At 33.8% G+C, this 19810-nt stretch overlaps 2 protein-coding genes and 1 long non-coding RNA gene across 3 annotated transcripts; 1 reads left to right on the forward strand and 2 right to left on the reverse strand.

The window, feature by feature from the left end:
• Window positions 1-794: 794 nt before the first annotated feature.
• On the reverse strand, window positions 795-3723 carry LOC131940794 (uncharacterized). Its single transcript, XR_009386580.1, has 3 exons — window positions 3606-3723; window positions 1259-1402; window positions 795-823 (listed from the first exon to the last, which is right to left on the reverse strand). It is a non-coding gene; the product is annotated as an uncharacterized LOC131940794 (long non-coding RNA).
• Window positions 3724-6600: 2877 nt separating this feature from the next.
• Window positions 6601-11764, forward strand: LOC131940792 (glia maturation factor beta-like). Its single transcript, XM_059299611.1, has 7 exons — window positions 6601-6623; window positions 8211-8258; window positions 8903-8999; window positions 9336-9385; window positions 9662-9794; window positions 10621-10694; window positions 10914-11764. The coding sequence occupies exons 2-7, from the start codon at window positions 8256-8258 to the stop codon at window positions 10980-10982; spliced, it is 426 nt and encodes a 141-aa protein (XP_059155594.1). The 5' UTR covers window positions 6601-6623; window positions 8211-8255; the 3' UTR covers window positions 10983-11764.
• A 2142-nt stretch (window positions 11765-13906) lies between these two features.
• On the reverse strand, window positions 13907-18570 carry LOC131940808 (damage-control phosphatase ARMT1-like). The gene is made up of 6 exons (XM_059299638.1): window positions 18406-18570; window positions 16543-16651; window positions 16126-16364; window positions 15600-15768; window positions 15215-15389; window positions 13907-14998 (listed from the first exon to the last, which is right to left on the reverse strand). Exons 1-6 carry the CDS (start codon window positions 18450-18452, stop codon window positions 14397-14399), a joined length of 1341 nt encoding a protein of 446 aa, XP_059155621.1. The 5' UTR covers window positions 18453-18570; the 3' UTR covers window positions 13907-14396.
• Between the last annotated feature and the right edge of the window lie 1240 nt (window positions 18571-19810).

Here is a 19810-nt window from a genome sequence, read left to right on the forward strand (position 1 = left end):
TTATCTGCCTAGTCAGTTTGTCATGTTTGGTGCAGGCATTGTTTTCAATAAACATCTCTGTTTGGTTTATCTGTTTTTGAATATATGTTTTATTTTATACTAATTTATACCATCATGGTTTGATAAATTTTCATGTTTAATGTAAATGTTGCCAATTTGTCTCTGTTGCCAGATTTTTATTCTCTACTAGCACAATGCCAAACCTAATTCCGAGTAAAATAAAAACCTATCAGTAATGCCACAGCTTTTAAAATATTTCTTCTTGCCTCTTCATTATCTCTAATTTTCATGCAGCATAAAAATGTTGAATATTAAAATCTTAAAACTAAATTAAATTGTCTTTTTAAAAATGTGTTTGTTTAGAAAAATTGTAGCACAATTGTAAAGTTGCAGAGATTAAATAAAATAATTGCTGTTGATTGTCATACAAAATCAGAACACCTTCCCCTACTTGAATGCCATCATACTATTAATTACTACAACATTTACTCTAGTAAGGACAGTGCACCTCCAGAGAACAATATCTAAACAGTTAAATAAGAGGGAAAAATGTTATTTTCTACGTAGTTAAAGAGTTAATTAGCTCATTTCTACACTTCACCTAAACAGTGGCAAAACTGGCCTCAAAACGTTGTCCTAAACCATAAAGTATCAGACACATTTGACAGTGGATGGTGAAAAAACGACAGTTTCAACTTTCAAGGTAAAACTAAAATCAGAATATACTTTCATCTATTTTTAATGAACAACAACATGAAGAGAACAGCTATAATATAAACTTTCGTTTTGAATAGGTCTGACATGGTATGTAGACTGTAGAGAGCTGAAAATAGATTATATTTTTAAGCAGTGGTGTACTTACATTTGAAGTAATACGAAGTAAAGCACCCTTTCAAGACTATCTACCCATGGGTATAAACGAAATCTATAGTTTACATATGTGTAATATATTCGCTGAGAATAAGTGAAGATTTTAGGCTATCTTAAACATTCTTCAGAGCAGTGTTTCTTCGAGACATTTTTCTCCGGGGGAGGGAGGGGGGCACTTGAAATTTTCGGGGGCGGAATAAAATTTTCGGGGCGTGGGCGCACACTGTTAAAAGTATATATTTTCTATATTAATTCCGTTTCGTTCGGGGGGGGGGGGGGGGGAATCGGTAGATGCCTGGAAGAAACTCTGATTCAAAGTTAAGAATAATCAAAATGAGGTTAAAAAATGAAAAAAAAAATAGTTCGATTAAATCAAGCTAGGTTTTACCTTTTAACCATGTTTATTGACTTTAAGTGGTTGTCCCCTGTTTTGGTTTTTTTGATGCCCCTGGTTATTAACATGGTGCCCATTGTTGGCCCGTTGGTGCCCTGTATTGTGCCCAGCACTCTTGCCCAGGTTGCCGCCTTTGCCCTGGAGGTACAACGACATGTTACAGATACACGCGCTTTGTCATTTTTAATTCCTTGTAATTATAAATAAAAACAGAAAGCTGATTGTGAGAATGGATCTTGTACATTTTACCTGCATGAGGGGTCATCCATAAATGACGCCCATCTTTTATGACAATTTTTACCTCCCCTCCACCCATTATACATCGTCACAAAAAGCCAGACCCCCCCTAAAATGACGTCACACCTAAGCCTACAACCCCCATAGAGTATTTTAATCAATTCCTATCAAAATTTATTAAAACAGCTTTCTAAAAAGCGAAATAAAGGCTAAAAAGTGTGACGTCATACCATCTAACCCCCTCCCCCTCATTACACATGGTCACAAAATTACGGACCCCCTCTCCCCTACGAGTGTGACGTCATTTATGGACGGCCCCTGAACGAATCAATTTTGCTACCACTAACTACATAGGATTAACATTAATGTGTTTCCGTTCTCCGGTACTTTGATTGTGTGTGACAGAGATATTTGCCTTTAATATAGACAATTAGCTGGACTGCTAACCGGTAAGTCTCGAGTTCGAATCCGGGTTCAAGTCAGTAGACCGTCCCAGAGTCCACCCAACTCTGATGGGTACCTAACTCACGTTAGGGAAAGTAAAGGTGGCTGGGCATAGTGCTGACCACACTATCTCTTCATATGCCGAGGTCACAGAAACAAGTGAACTCTCAAACTGTTATATAAGGGACGTGATGGCATCACGGAGCTTTTAGAAGTCCAAAGGAATTCTAAAGAATCGATGCTCAACCCACCTTATTACACATGTTATTTAACTTTGTATTTCGAGTTATGGGGATTCTTTTTTTTAATTAACTAAAAACTTAAATTTGATGATAACAAAAACATCTCAAATGTCTTTAAGTTTTACTTACTCTACCAGTTTTACACCAGATAGAGAGGACAAAGTTAAAAAAAATAGATCACAGCCAGTTATCCTCATCATTTGAAGGCTATTTATCGCCTTATCAACTAAATCAAGTAAACTTACAAAGTAAAGATACGATGTTACAATTATCCCGTAGTGAGCAGTAAAGGACCACTAACAGATACAATCTATAGATAGGCTAGTCGTCCAGCTGTTAGACCACCAATATCTAAAGTACATTAACCCTATTCGCGCCACCAATATCTAAGTTACATTAACCCTATTTCAACCATTTATATCTAATTTGCACTAATTATATTATTTAAGCCGCCAATATCCAAGTCACAATAACCCTATTCACGCCACCAATACCTAATTTACATTAACCCTATTCACGCCACCAATACCTAATTTACATTAACCCTATTCACGCCACCAATACCTAATTTACATTAACCCTATTCACACCATCGATACCTAACTTACATTAACCCTATTCACGCTACCAATACATAACTTTCATTAACCCTATCCACGCTACCAATACCTATCTTACATTACTCCTATTCACGCCACCAATACCTAATTTACATTAACCCTATTCACACCATCGATACCTAACTTACATTAACTTATAGGCCACCAATACCTAATCAGCATTAACCCTCTTCTCACCATTGGTTCCCAAGTTGCATTAAAGCCTTATCCAGGACACTAAAAACTAAGATAATCGACCAAAATGTTCTCGCCCGTCATTTGGCCCACGACACACGTAAGATGTACTCACCTTAACGACACACGTAAGATGTACTCACCTTAACGACACACGTAAGATATAGACTACTCACCTTACCGCTAGCTGACAGTACTGGCACACTGGCCACAGCACACGACACACGTAAGATGTAATCACCTTAACGACACACGTAAGATGTACTCACCTTAACGACACACGTAAGATGTACTCACCTTAAAGACACACGTAAGATGTAATCACCTTAAAGACACACGTAAGATGTACTCACCTTAAAGACACACGTAAGATGTACTCACCTTAACGACACACGTAAGATGTACTCACCTTAACGACACACGTAAGATGTACTCACCTTAACGACACACGTAAGATGTACTCACCTTAACGACACACGTAAGATGTACTCACCTTACCTTGACACTTAAGATGTAGACTACTCACCTTACCACTAGCTGACAGTACTGGCAAGCTGGCCACAGCCCACGACACACGTAAGATGTACTCACCTTAAAGACACACGTTAGATGTAGACTACTCACCTTACCGCTTGCTGACAGTACTGGCACGCTGGCCACAAGGACCATTAGGACAACAAGGGAAACGAACAGTTTGTTTGCCATGACGACTAAAGGAATCAACTCCACTAATCAAACATCGCATTCTTTTATACCAAATCTACTTAGATCGTATCTTTAATCTTTCAGGGCCTGTCATTGGTCACTCGTTAATGTCATATGATATCATCGCTGTCAGTATGTTAAAACTCTAAAATGCATATTTGCATTTGGGATTATTTTTTTTACAGTTTAAAAGCGCTGTAATCAGGTTAAAAAAAATAAAAATAAGCTTTTGAATTAAAATTGTCTTATTTAAATGATTTATTGGTGCACTGATTGCTGTGATAAATAAATGTATTCAGTGACGTAAGTAAATTACTGTCAAGGTTGGCGACCTGCAGGGCCTACGCCAGGGGTCTCCAAACTTTTCAGTCCGAGGGCCGCATTAACTATCAAATTTCAGTTCGGGGGGCCAGTTTCATCCGGGCATGTATTTGATTTTTCTGGGCAAAGTTCCTCGGCCATCACCAACAAACGTTTTTTCCGTGGACAAAAAGATCTCCGCGGGCCGGATGAGAGGACGTCGCGGGCCGCAGTTTGGAGACCCCTGGTCTACGCTAAGGATACAAAAAACATGAAGCGTTATCTTCGGATTTTGTGATCCATTAATACTTTGCCTCAGGCATGTATACACGGAGAGAAATTTTGGTCAGTAAAAATGACAAACCTGAAAAACAACTAATTTTCAAGCCTTAATAAAGAAAACAACAATGAATAGCAAGACTTTTCAGTTGCTTAAATAAATGGGGTCTTAGGCCTACAAATGACTACTAGTTACAAAAAGTTTATAATTTGTACGGAACAAATAGTATCACTGAAAAAAAAAGGTATACAAAAGCTGCTTCGCTGTAATATCTAGTAGGCCTATACGGTTGAAATTAACTAATTTACAGAGCAGTTATGAGAACGCCCGAAGCACATAAAAAAAAAAAACAATGGCGTATCCAGGTTTTCGTAAAAGGGGGAACGACGAGGACACCAAAAAAAAAAAAAAAAAAAAAAAAAAAAATTTAAAAAATAACTTCAAGCGAGAAGCAGTTTATTTTAACTTTATAGCAAACTTTTATTGAAAACCAAACGAAAAAATCACGACTTCGTGTTAATATTGAAAGGGAGGGCACAGTGATTACTCTAAAAGTTATTTTGTTATTTTTTTTCTATATATGATCAGCTATGTTTTGTTGCTTTAATATTTTTCCTCACTTGTATTCTCTTTGTAGTAAAGCGCCGCCATACACTTTAACTTAACTATAGAGCAGGGCTAGTTCAAGCCAGAGGCGTAGCGACCCTTCCCGGCGCCCGGGGACAAACTTTCGATTTGCACCCCCCCCCCCCCCCCTCAAACTTTTGATTTGCACCCCCCTCCAACTTTCAATTTGTTTTCCCAACCCATTTTAGCCCCCCCCCCCCCCCCCCCCCCCCCCCTAAGTTCGGCGCCCTCCCTCGCTACGCCTCTGGTTCAAGCTAAAAACTTTAGAATTAAGTCTAAGTGTTGAAAAACTGGTTAACTGTAGCACAAAATTCTTTTGAAAATGTATAGACTATAGACCTATCTCATATCTACAGTATGTACCCATATTATTCTTTAGATCAGAGGTCTCCAAACTTTTCAGTCCGAGGGCCGCATTAACTATCAAATTTCAGTTTGGGGCCAATTTCTTCCAGGCATGTCGTAATTTTTCTGGGCAATGTTCCTCAGCCACCACCAACAAACGTTTTTTTCCGTGGACAAAAAGATCTCCGCGGGCCGGATGAGAGGACTTCGCGGGCCGCAACCGGCCCGCGGGCCGTAGTTTGGAGACCCCTGCTTTAGATGGTTGGATTGTGAATTGTGAAAGATTTTGATCGTTTTCGTTATGCAAAAGTATTTGACCTGACTAAAATGCAAACCGCGAAATAGAGAATGTATAAAGTGTTTTAAAGCTAAGCGTATACTATAAATGAGTAGCTTATGACGAAATAAGGGGTGTCCATAAATGACGTCACACTTGTAGGTGGAGGGGGGTCCGTAATTTTATGACGGTGTGTGATGAAGGGTAGGGGGGGGGGGTCAGATGGTGTGACGTCACACTTTAGCATTATAAAAAAAGCAATGTTAGAAAACGAGTTTGAGTCGTTATTTCGCGTTTTAGAAAACGGTTTTAATAAATTGTAATGTGGATTGATTAAAATACTCTATGTTGACAGAGTTCTAACAAGATTTAGGAAAAAATATCGATTTTTTAAGAAAAATTCAACTGCAATTTTGAGGGGGTTTATAGGCTGAGGTGTGACGTCATTTTAGGGGGGGGGGGGCCTGGCTTTTTGTGCCGATGTGCGACGGAGGGGAAGGGGGGGGGGGGGGAGGAAAAATCGTCAAAAAAACGTGACGTCATTTTTGGATGACCCCTAATTCAGAAAACTTTTAATCTATTATTAATTGTCCCACCGTGTTAATTACTTAAGATTATTTAGGCAATCGCTATATTATCCCGTTTAACATTTATTTAAAATACTTTTCATCGTCACCAAATTCAGAACATAGTCTCCCCTCTCTTTACGATTCAATTGTGGATCGAGAAAAAAAAATACCATGAATCATGAAGTGGAATACAATGTAGATGTAGATCTCTAGAGCTAGATCTACATTGCTTTCTAGCGAGACCTGAATAATGAGATAAAAGCAAATCTTAGGAGGCGAAAATCTAGACATACATTTTTAAATGTTTTTTAGATCAAGGGCACATTTTTTTTTAAAATGTGAACATAATGAAATAAAAGAAAGAGTAAAAAAGAAAAAAAAAAACACCAACAAATAAGTAGGGCCTAAACAAAGTATTATTGCATATATCAATAAATGGACCATTTTATTTTGCTATTAATTGTAACAAAATTAACTTCCGTGTTAAGGGCTAAGAAGGGGGAGTGTCTCTGTTTGTTGTGTTGTCTCTTATCAAAAAAGTAATATAACTAGCCTAGTCTAGATTTACCTTTTTTAATTTATTAAATTTTAATTCAGTAAAAATTGAAGGATTATTTAACTTAATTTAAGAAATAATTTGAAATTATGATAAGCACAATAATAATGATATGTAATGTGTGTAGGCTAGATCTACTGATGCTGATACTGATACTCAGATACTGATACACTACACAATAACACAAGTGAAGTACACAGTACTACACACAGTGTTTGTGTATTTGAAACACTATATTACTAGAACAGTAACAGTGTAACACTCACACTGTGTGTGTTTTGTTTTGTGTGTCACTCAACTCCTGTGATGTGTGTGTACTGACTGAGTACTCACTGAGATGTACTCCAGTCTCCACTGACTGTCAGTGTACTCACTGTACTGTGTTGTAGTCCAGGCCACTGTCTGTAACTCAGCTGTTTGTGTGTAGCACTAGCAGACTAGCAGGGTTGACTCACAAAAAGTCACAACACTCAGTATAGTTCATAATAATAGTCATTACTCATCATTACTGTTACTGATTACTGTTATTGTTCAGTCAACATTCAACAAACTGTTGAGCGCAAAATACTTAAAACATCACAATACGAATCACATGTGATTAAATTTAGTCTTTCTAGCCTAAGGCCTAATGCAATTAATAATTAGTAACAGCCATTTGGCCTTTTAATTATTAATAATAATAATAATATTATCATAGTATGTTACAAATATTTTAATAATACAATGAATGGTACTACACTTGACCAGAGTAGATCTAGCATTAGAATTGGTGGGCATGTAGATTTAATTTGAGATTTAAAATATAGCCCATTGTGATATTTTCATGGGACCTCACACATGAGTAGGGGTTAATTTTAAGCTTGTCTTAGTAAACAACAACCAATAAATAAGGACATCAAAGCCGGTAAATGGGGATGGATTGGACATATCATGAGAAGGGAAGAATATAATAATAATATTGCAAGGAAAGCTATGGACTTGAATCCCAGGGAAGAAGGAAAGTGGGCCCTCTTAAGAAATCAATGAGAAGAATGGTAGAAGAAGAGGCAAAGGCAACTGGGGGAGCAGATAAGAAGAGCCGCCCAAAAGGGAGTCTGGTGGAGAGGTGTGATTGCAGCCTTTTACTCCCCAGGGGCCACAAAGTGAAAATTTAAAAAAAAAAGTCTTAGTAAATTACTTGATGATGTTCTGCAAATGTATTATTTTATACTTGAAAACACTTAGTGAATTTTATCCTTAGGCTACATAAATGATAATTTTTTTTTTAAATAAACAAAGTAGAACTTGATTGCACTGTATACATTGCACCAGTTTTGAGTCAACATGGTCAAATTGGACAAGTTATTAAATTAGCATTATTGTAAATCTCAAATAAACACTTAATTAGAATTTTTTAATTATCTTCTTGATTTACATAATAAAAAGCTCTATAAGCCTAAATAATTTAAATACTATGTATGCCTATATTATCTTGATACAGATTCCACCAACCATTTTCATTGAATTATAGGCAGACACTATTTTTATTTTGCTTTTATCATAATTTTATTCTTTATAAATATTTCCTCAGTATTATTAAAAAATACTTGCCTGGAATCGCTGCAGCTTCTAAAGCATGGTAAGTTAAATATAATTATATTTATAATATTGAATTCTGTTTAATGTTCGTCTATGGGTATTAAATGTTTCAAGCTGATACTTTTTTACTTAAATAATTATATTTAGGTATATATGGTCTATGGCTCCTTTTGCCTCGTGAGTAAAAGGAATTTTGCGCCTAGAGATTACGATGTTGTTTTTTTTAGTGCAGGCTCTGCTGTGGCTAATCATGCCAATTTTAGAATGGAAATCTCTGCCACATTTAATGCAGATCATTGTTGTTGTTATAATTTGGGAAGATTTTTTCTTCTTCTCCTCTTTGAGGCTACCTCTGCCCTTTTTATTTCATTGAGGATGACAGCGTGCATAGCCTGTGTTTATATATGTCTGTTTGCCTCAGCTGGATGGTCCTTTGGGTCTTGTACCATTGGTAAGATCTCCATAGAGGATGTCTTTTGGTATTTTGCCATCAGGCATGCAGCTTACTTCAAAATGATCCCCATCTGCCCAAAAAATTATATTAATCATTCATAAAAAGTAGATGTTTTACCGGTGAGCATAGATATTTGGTGCAGCATGATATATTATAAATAAAATAAAATGAGGCCAAATGCAGTAAAACTAGGAGCGATTTGTACATTGAGAAAATATTTTTTACTTCAGTCTTCAAATGTTAGTGTATGTGACATGTCACCAGAAGTTGTCGCTCTATTGAAGAAGTTTAAACTGAGGAAGGAGAAAAATGTTGCTGCTATTGTATGTAAGTGGGATTTTCAGTTTAGTTTCATTACAAATCCTTTTAGATCTAGTTATTAAAATTAATTAAAAAATATTAAAATAGTTTTTATTCTAAAAAATAACTTTATTTTGTCAAGAGTCAAACAGTAAACAAATTTTTAAAATTTCTCTTTTGTAATTACATTGACCCATTTTTTTCAGTGTATTCTGTGGCCTTACAATTTTTTTGTGTCAATATGAAAATAACATTGCTGATTTGTAGAATCCTTTGGGTTTGGAAATGAACATGTTTATTGATAGCATTCTTGGCTCCCAATCTAGAAATTTGTAGTCTATTAATTTCCCAACTTTTTTGCAGTGAAAATAGACAAGACATCCTTAAAGATAGTACTGGATGAAGAATATGAAGTAACTTTCATTTATGTTCCCTAATTAATTACAAATATGTTAATGGAGTTTTTGCTACATATATTGCAGCAACCAGATCTTTCATTTGTTACAGAAAATACTGCTATATCAGCGTTATGCTATCCCTAAATACATAATTTTTCATTGACAGCACAGATTTTTCAGCTGTAAGCTAAGAACTAAAGATATATTTTTAAAATTAAAGTAATGACGTGATTTATGGAACATTTTATGTACATTAAATGGTTAACAATGTTTGTTTTGAATTTTTGACAGAATATTTCTGTGTCAGATCTTCAAGATGAACTACCACCCCAGCAGCCCAGATACGTCTGCTTGAGTTATGTTCAAAACCATGATGATGGCAGAGTCTCTTATCCACTAATTTTTATTTTTATTTCCCCACAAGGTTAGTTAGTCCTAAGCTTAAATTTTGAAGGTTTTCTTATCTAGCTTCCTTGTTAATTAGCATGATATTAAACTAAGAGTTCGAACATTGTGAAATTTCTTCTTGATTTATTTCTTCTTCTATCCCATTTTGGCAATCTCCTTTGTTGTCTGTCCCATGCCATCCTCTGTGCATCCACCAGTGTTAAACCCAAACTTTCTCTGATATTGTCTTACCATTTTTTTTCTTTTGCCTGCCTCTTTTTCATTTGCCCGGTACTGCTCTTAGTATGAATATTTTTGCTACTACTGACACCTTTGTGAGATGTATGTATCATTTTTGTTTCTGTTTCAACAATTGTCAAAAGGTCTTGATAGAGACTAATTGAGATTTTTTATAGTTTAATTGGATCTTTTTAAAAATATTTATAAGGGATATATATATATACATGTTTCAATGTCGTTTAAAATAAAATAAATTTTAATAAATCACCATTCTAATTAAATTGCACATTTTAGTTTAATTATCTACATTTTTAACTGAAGTAATTATTAAATTAGTCCTTTTTCTCTTTTGTTCTGCACACAGTAAACTCAAACACTTCATTATTTTAACAGATCCAATTTAAATTTTGTATGCATCCGATGAGTAAAATTAACAAATATGAACCCCCTTTATCTGCGTCAAAATCTTACACTGTTTAGATGTTTTGATCTTCCTAACATAAAAGGATAAGAGAAAAGTATGCCACAATCATAGCCTATTAGTCATTGTAAAAGTTATTTGGCTTAGAATATTTGATACACAAAAATAAAAGACCAAATAAACTTGAGATAAAATTACACAGGATGCAGTCCAGAACAGCAAATGATGTATGCTGGATCTAAGACCAAAGCTGTTAAAGACGGAGACTTCACGAAAGTAAGAATTTTTAAATTTTTTTGTGTGCATATTGTTTTGGATTTTTTGTTGTGATTTACATTTTTTAGCTAATGTTTGCTATTCTTTATAGGCAGAGGCTAATATTTGCTTTACATTATAGTAGAATAATGTATAATCCTACTAAAATATTTTTTGAAAACAACATTTATTTGTTACTAAAATGAGATTGAAACTTTAATCAGTTTAATTCTCTTTAAGGTGATTGAGCTGAGAAGTCTGGACGAGTTAACAGATGAAACAATTTTAGACAAGCTAAAAAAGAAATAAATTTTATACTTATTTAAAAAGCTGGCACCAGCTTGTTTAACTTAAATGAAATAAGAATTGGCGATTTTCACTGTTGGCTTGTTATTATTTTAACTTGGTGAGCAATCCAAATGTGCATGCATTCCATGCAGTAAATAGTACAGTTCAGCTTCACCTAGTTATAAGTTTACAGAAATTTCATATCAGTTGTCAGCAATGAATAATTTTATCTTGTAAAAATAAATTAAAAACTGGTTTAAAACAGTTTTTTAAAATCATATTTAAATTTTTTCAATCATCATTTTTAGATCAAAATTTTTAACGCTGAGGTTTTTAACACTTGATTGTTTAAGTTTACCATCTTTATTAAAACTCAACATTCTGCTTTGCTCATAATTAAGCTGCTGGTTATCAAACCCAATTTAATTATTTAAATATTTTATAAAAGAAGTTTTTCTGATAAATTTCAGTGTATACAACTTATTAGTACTCTAATGGAGAGCAATATTTTTGTATATTGAAACCATTACCAATTTTTTATCACAAGCTATTTATAAATAACATTTTTCTTCTGTTGACATTTTGACATTCTCTAATAATGCCTATTCAAAGCTTGCCTTATTTCTGTGTAAATATTTGTTTCAATTTTTAAGAATGTATAAACTTACAATAAATTATAGACCTATATGTATTATTAGTTGCTATTTCTATTTCTAATTGCTGAAAAAATGTTGGTGCTCATTACCATTTATTTGTAATCCATTATAAAAGCATCGAGATAAATAAAACAAAACAAAAGCTGTGATATATTATTTTCTTTAAATTTTTATGTTAACTGATTTCTGTTTGTGAAAGTTAAAGTATAGTTTTTATTGTGTTTATATAATAGATAGATGCTTAATTCCACCATCAATACTAATTCAGAACAGTTAAACTTGATTTAAGTGAAGTTTAAAATCATGATTCTTTTTAATATGTATCTATCATTTTCTGAACTGATATATATTGCAACCAGTAGACTTGATTGTTTGCAAATTAATAAAGAAAAAATTCTTGAAATTTTGCATGCGATAGCAAAAAGTGTAAACAAAAACTCATGTTGGATAACTTTAAAAAAAGCTTTTTTTTAGGTTTTTATACTTGACCTATATAATAATATTATGTATGTTGATGTACATAATTGTAACAGTTTCTATGACTGATTTGTTTAACTGTTACCTGTTGCTGAAAAAGCGTATCTTAATAACAGATCCCTTTCAAACGTGACAGTCTATTTGGCAGGTGAAGTAGAGTTCATGTTTCATTTTTTTTTTACCTCAACATATGAAAAGATAGTGTTGTCAGCACTATGTTCAGCCGCCTTTACTTTCCCAAATGTGAGTTAGGTACCCATCAGAGCTGGGTGGACTCAGGGATGCTCTACTAACTTAAACCTAGATTGAAACTTGATACTTTTGGGTTAACAGTCCAGCACCACACTGTCTTCCCCAACAACAGTTAATCTTTTAAAAAAATTGAAGTACAGATTTTCTTCACAATCATTTTTGTGAACTGTTTATTATTGCTGTTACAAATTATTATCGTTTGTGTCGCGTGTTTAAATATTTATTAGTATTAATTAATCATCATCTTTTCACGTTAGTACCCAAGACACATGGGGTGGCAGGTGAAGTAGAGTTCATCTGTTTCAAAGGTATCAACATATGAAGGGATAATGTGCCCAAGACACATGGGGTGGCAGATGAAGTAGAGCTCATCTGTTTTAAAGATATCAACATATGAAGGGATAATGTGCCCAGCTGCCTTTGTTTTCCCCAATATGAGTTAAGTACCCATTAGAGCTAGGTGGACTCAGGACTATTCTACTGACTTTAACCCAGATTCAAACTCAAGACTTATGTTAGCTGTGTAGCTCTCCACTGCTAGGCCACGCTGTCCCATAATTACTAATAGTCAACCTTTAAACCTAATGTTTATTTTGTGCATTCACATTGCAGCTGTATCTCATTTATACCAAATGATGACTCCTCTAATTGAAGTACTCACACATAGCTTTATTCTGTTTGTTAAATTGACGATAATCTGAACTTTAAGCATGATATTTTGATAGCTTATTTAGTTCATATATAATTTTTTTTTCTCACTATTTTTGTTGTCAAAATATGGGACAAGTAATAGCCTTTATAAGATAATGTCTCTGAAAACATTTATAATAATTTAATGGCATTATATATTAAGTTTTCTTTAGTTAATTAAAACAACCTACATGCAAAACAGTAAAACAAAAATCTAGAATTTATTAGTTTATTCACCCGTATGTTAAAAAACTTAAAACAATTCAGAAATGCATGTGATGGTTAAAATGAAACAACAGCCAAGGACCATAGCTACCGCTTTAAAAAGAAGCTAGTATTTAGACACAGCATTATTCACTTGCATAGTTGTGTGGCCTGTTGTTAAACTAAATTTTAACCGATTACTTTTGTGTGAGTATTTTGATCGTCTATTTGCCATTTAAAATGGTTCACACATTATATTTGCAAGTAAATAACACAAAATAAAACTAAAATAATAAGGGTGGGGGATAAGTATAAAATTAACATAAACAGTACAATTTAAATAGCCTCCATAAATGCAAAATTAATAGAACTTATTGTCTATAAGACTAATTTTTAATGTGACTTAGTAAGAATTACACAAATAAGTAAACCTTAAAAAATTAAAACTGACTTTTAAACAACACAATGAAGCAACTATTTTTAAAATGTTTCATTAAAAACTTTTAAGAGTCACAGTAATTTACAGTACTTTGAAATACAAGAGTTTTGTGACATGACTTATTTCAAAGTATATACACTTTATAAAACGATCATTTTGACATGCAAGTTTACAGATAGAATTGTACCACTGTATCTCTTTGGATAAATAACAGGATAAAACTTATTGAAAATACTCCACAACATCACATATTTCAAGTGAATTTTTTTTGTACACTTATTGATGTCTGCAAATCTGTCAATTTTGACTTGATGTTTTAGAAATAGATTTTATTTTAAACAAACAAAAAGGCACAGAGCAAGTGTGACTAACGTTTGTTGTCATACATAAACATGAACAATTATATTTTAAAAAAGCTTTATTTTAAGGGAAATAAGTAAACTGACCAGATAAGCAATTGCTGGGTGTGTTTTGATTGGTACATATATCATGTAATCATTCAGGATGTAACAAACTACATCAATTTTGAAATATGTGTCAAGACATTGAAACAATAGTACAAATATGTGACAATAAAAAGTATAAATCTTTTAGAGTAATAAATCTTGGAATTTTGAAGTAAAAATACAAATCTTAATAGCACATTTGGGTAGTAAAAAATATGTAGAAGAAAAAAATCTGTATTGACAATAGCAGAAATGTGTTTTTGATTAGCATTTAGGAAGAATTGAGGGTTCCTTTGGATACAGATATCACAGCCCACTCCCCATTAATCATCCAATCTTTATCAGTCCTTGTTAATTCACTAGCCTGGCCTGCAATCAAGCCAACTACCACATCACTTTTTAAGGTGCGAAGGACACACAATGGCGCAGGGCCGAATCCTCGAAGACTGTCAGAAAAGTCTGTCTGTGTGTCCCATTTTAAATCGCCCACAAGCTTTCGGTAGTTCAAGTCACCTTTGAAAAAAATGAAATCTGCATTCCCTAAATCAGCATATAATTTAGGATACAACTCCTTCATCTGGCTGTAATCATTGGGCAGAGTCCAAAAATCATTGACCTCAACTACCCAGGAACCTTCCTGTAACCGAGATCTCCATTTATGGCTGAGCTGGCTGATGGCCAAGTGATTCATAGAGGACATCTGTTTCAGGGTCCACATCAAGTCCTGCTCAGTGACATCGGAGACAAACCAAGGAATGGCTTTGACATGAAAGTGGATTCTGGATGCCAGACCGGCTGAAACCAAGAACTCTGCCAGACAGAGGTCTGTGAGAAGTTCAAATCCTGCATTGTCCAGCACAAAATCTACTCGTCCTAAACAAAGTAAGAATAAACATGATACATTTTCCCAGTGTATTAATTTATCTTAAAACAGAAGTTCAAAAGCATGAAAAAATTCACAATCAATTTTCAATACAGGAAACTGTTAATTAGTTTAGACCGCAGTTAATCATTGGGTGGTATAATAAAAAGAATTTTATTTAAATAATTCCAAATCCATGACAAAAACCTATGACAAAAATGACAAACCTGGTTGTCCTCCTCTAGATATGCAAGCTGTGTGTAGGATCTGAAATGCCTCTTCTGCTTCATCTATCAGCACCTTTGATTTTAGAGTTGTTAGCTGCTCCAGTAAACAATTTTCTTGGTGGTTTTCATGACCAGCTGATATAGAAAGATCACATTTGTTGCCCCAAAGTGAGACCTAATTTTTTAAAAAAGAAAACATGAAATTTGCAGTGGAAAAAGGCTGCCTAAATGCTATCAATGCTATTCTAAAATAAATTAAAACATTATATACTCTCAATATTGAGATTACAGAGGCGCCTGGAAAGCTCTTGTCAGCAGCCTATGTCCCAGGAGGGGCGACAGGCAAACCTAACCTAATATTGAGATTATAAAACAAAAATCTTACCTGTAAAAATTGTAAAAAATACTTTTTAACTTCCACGTCAGTTTTTGTTTCCTCTAAAGTCTGCAAAACCTCCAAAAAACACATAGTAAGTGTTGAAATAGCCTTATAAGAATTTAAAAATGCTGCTTGTTTTTGATCACCAAAGACATCAAATCCTCTTAATTTATCACTGAAAGTTAAGTAAAAAATATGTCCAGTCAAAATGTTAGTATCTCTATATTCTTAAGCTGAAGTCACAATGTGAATAAAATAAGTGCAATACAAACCACTGATACATAATAAAATTTGCCCAATATTTTGCTTGAGCCATTATAATTTTTAAAAATAGTAACTGCATAACATATTTTAGCCTGAATGATGAAGGACTAACTAGGTAAACTGTCAAGTTAATTCTGTGAACATCAAAGTGTACAGAGTTACACAAAAATTTACAAAGAATCGATAATATCTAGACTTTTTAAAAAAAAGCTTGAGAACTCCATTTTTAACCAAGAACATAACAAGCTATATTATATGGATACATTACCCCAAAAGCACTGCTTCATAAATTCTGCGATACAAATAACACTCCATCCACAGCCAAGCACTATCAAACCATTTCATTGGTTCTCCATTTTGTTTTTCCACTTCTTTGGCAAGTTCTGCATTCCACAAAGGCACATCTGCACGTGAATCTCTAAGAGGTGCTGCAGATTTATTTGTCATAACTTCATAGCGTAGCTGTGACATAGAACCTATTAAACTTTTCAATTCCTCTCTAGATGACTGAAAACAGAAGAATATTTTTTTAGCTTCTTTACCTTTGAATTAATATTTGTTAATAAAACTTCAAAATAGCTCATTTAAAAAATTAGTCTGCAAATTAATGCTGATATAGCAGCCCTTGCTTGGACTAGTAAGACCTTAAGTTACTCAAAAACCGGCTAATATTTTAGAGACTTACGTCCCCTCCATGTTCCTTGATGATTGCATCACGATTTCTGTTAAGATGATCCACTATCTTTGATAAAATAACAGGGATTCGATCCTTCATTGTTGGGAAAGCAAAAGAGCTGTGTAATATAGAGTAAAAACTGTTCATTATGTTAATTAATAAGTAGTCTTTGTATACTAATAAATTCACATATCTGAGAAGCATGATCAATAAGGATGGGGGAGCTGACGAGGACATAAAAAGCTGTATCAACAAGGCCAGATGGAATTGCACAGTAACTCCAAAGTTAGTTAAGGCAGTATTGCTTTATGGTTCAGAGACCTGGAGGGTTACAAAAATAAATATAGACAGTCTTTCACAAACAGATGTTCACGACAGATGCTCAAGATAAGATGGCCAAATAAAATATACAATAAAGACCTGTGGCAAAACACCAAACAAGATGATAATAGATAGTGACATTAAACTTAAAGCCAGCATATGGAGGATGGATAGTTTTAGTTAAGTAAGCCTATTTATTATGAACATACATATAATTAGGCAGCATTTGCACGGATCGCTCTGCGATTCATTAAATCTTCTCTCTAGGTAGCATGTGATCTATTAGCAATTCAATACTGACATAAAGTTTTAGTGTTTTATTTAATACCAAAGGTAAGCGCAGTTAAAAAAAAAAGAATAGAATCTGGATCTAGTAGGTCAGATGATAGTCCTAAATCTAGCTAGATCAAACTGTTCTTTATTGAATTATTTTTACCACTATCTAGCATGAGTGGTAATAGATCTAGATCTAAGTCTATAAGCCTATGTGAACTTAGAAAAAAAAATGATAAGAAGTAGGTCCGTTTTCAACTTATTTAAATGGGGGGGGGGGGGGGGGAGGGGGGGGGGATGTCGACGTGAAGACACAGACGATCTCAAATAGAATTTGGGTTCATTCCATGGTATGCTGAACTCACAGTGATCCCGCCGACAGTGGTTGGATTTTTCACCAGCGGACTAGAAAACATAAGCAAGCAATCATGCAGGTGACAGGTGATGAAGTTTGGAAATTTTATAAAAAAATTTTAAAAATGTTTTCAACATGAAAATTGTCAAACTGACAAAAGGCACTGTATACCAGTCGTGCTAACCCCGGGTTCCAATTCTGAGCTCCAGGGCTATGAACTTAACTACCGCACTGTTGACTCTATGACACCCGATGTGCTAGCAAATGAAATATTAAGCTTTTTTAATCAGAAGAAGGCAAATCTCAAAATTTTAGACCTACGGAATTCAAATAATACTCGTAACGCTCGGAAATCCGTGTAGTCACTTCGATATAATAATTTATAATTATAAGCTGTTTTACATAGGCCTAAAACTTTGAAATTCATAGAAAAAAAAACTATTGGGGCTAGAATGATAATTTAATTTTCTTCCTGATTCTAGCTACTAAGCTAGATCTAGAAAGCTAGATATGTAAATTTTATCATTCTGTGTTAAATAGAAACATTTGAATTTAGGCCTATATGTAACCATTATTTTATTAGCCTATTCATTAGCTGCTTAGCTGCTTAACAACAGTGCTTTATCAGCTGATTGCAGTGAATACTGGGTGAATACTCATTTTACTGAGATTAGCTTAATCGTGTAAGGCCCTTAGCCTTAAGGGGTAAGCTAGATCTAGATTCTATCATTCTACAACTTATTAATTAATAATTAAGATCTAGATCTACTACTTGTAGCTCTAGATTCTAGATCTAGAGATCTGATGTCTATGATGATTATGATAATTCATTAATTGTCAATATTGATGATCATGATCTGATCTAGCTAGAATATAGAAAAAACGTAGGCCCTAAAAAGTAAATTTTAAAAAAGCTTACTAACTCCGTATATTTAGCCGACAAAGGCGGGGGTAAACTTGATTCGTTCATATTGAGTAGACTAGATTTTAGATCTTTAATGTCTAAAATAATAACACTAATTCTAAGTTAATAATAGTCAGATGATCTGCGTTGTTGCCGTCTTTGATGTACTTTCGGTTTTTAACTGGATCTACTACCGGTTAGGCTTTTTTTTTCGAGTGATCTCCCCTAAGCTTTCTCTATTAGGCCCTATGCCTATAAAACAACAGGGGATGGCATCTGGGGATATAAACATAATTTTTAATCCATTTTTAATTGCTTAAACTTTTTAAAATATAATCTAATCTCGTAGAAAAAAGAATTGCACACCAAACGAACGCCAAACAAAATGTGTATAATAGTGCGGAATATTATTTCAGTACTTTATAAATTCACATTTGTTTTTTGAGAAATCGGAAATAGCGAAATTTACTACTTCCGGTCAACGGAAATTTCTCAAAATTCAACAGCAGGCAGAGACTTAGATCTTTTATTTACTTGTGAAATTTCATTTATCTATCTCAAATAGTACTCAATTTATAGGCTTTTGAAAAATTCAAAGTAGAAAAAGTTTTACTTCCGTTTATCGGAAATCGCTCAAAAGTTGATACGGATCTACGATTTTGATATAATACTTGTATATGAAATTTCATCAACCTAGTTGTAACGGTACTCAAGTTATCGTGTTTACGGACACGCAGTCACTCATACATACGGACAAGATAGCAAAATTATGTTTTTTCGACTCAGGGAGGTGTAAAATGTCGAGATTTGCAAAAATCTCGATTTATTTTTTTTGCATGATTACAAGACTTTATATTTCGTATATACGAGAAAGTAAAAAGAAGACCCAAAAACATCTGGTTCAAAGAATTGCAAAAAGAAATGAAACAAAGGACAGGAAAATGTGGAAGAATGTTGCCAAAGCTACACTGAAAGTTGAAAAAAGTAAAAGGAGAAAAACTGCTCAACAACAAACAGCATAAATTTTGAACATATTTTTAATGAAGTAATATGTACATATGATAGCAAAAAATATGAGCTAAATAAATATATATCAGACAGAAAGCATCAACACAGCTTCATACATAATTAATATGTACTTTTTCATGTGGTATCTAGCAATTCATTATACATTTTTTCTTAAACATTAAATAATAAAGCAAAATTAAATAATTGAACAATTGAATAATATAATGTTTGTACACAAAAAGTTTAGTTCTCAGCATACTTGGCACTTTAACCTTAAAGGTACATTTAGTCTTTGGAACATCCAAAAATACATCCACAATCTTTTACACATTTACCTGTCATCAATGATTCATTTATCTTGACCAACCATCATCAGTAGGAATCCATAATTAATTAACTTACATTGGAACATGTCA

The sequence above is a fragment of the Physella acuta genome, unplaced genomic scaffold, assembly GCF_028476545.2.
Source record: "Physella acuta isolate Inbredline_101_S28 unplaced genomic scaffold, ASM2847654v3 ptg000331l, whole genome shotgun sequence".
Lineage (NCBI taxonomy): Eukaryota > Metazoa > Mollusca > Gastropoda > Physidae > Physella > Physella acuta.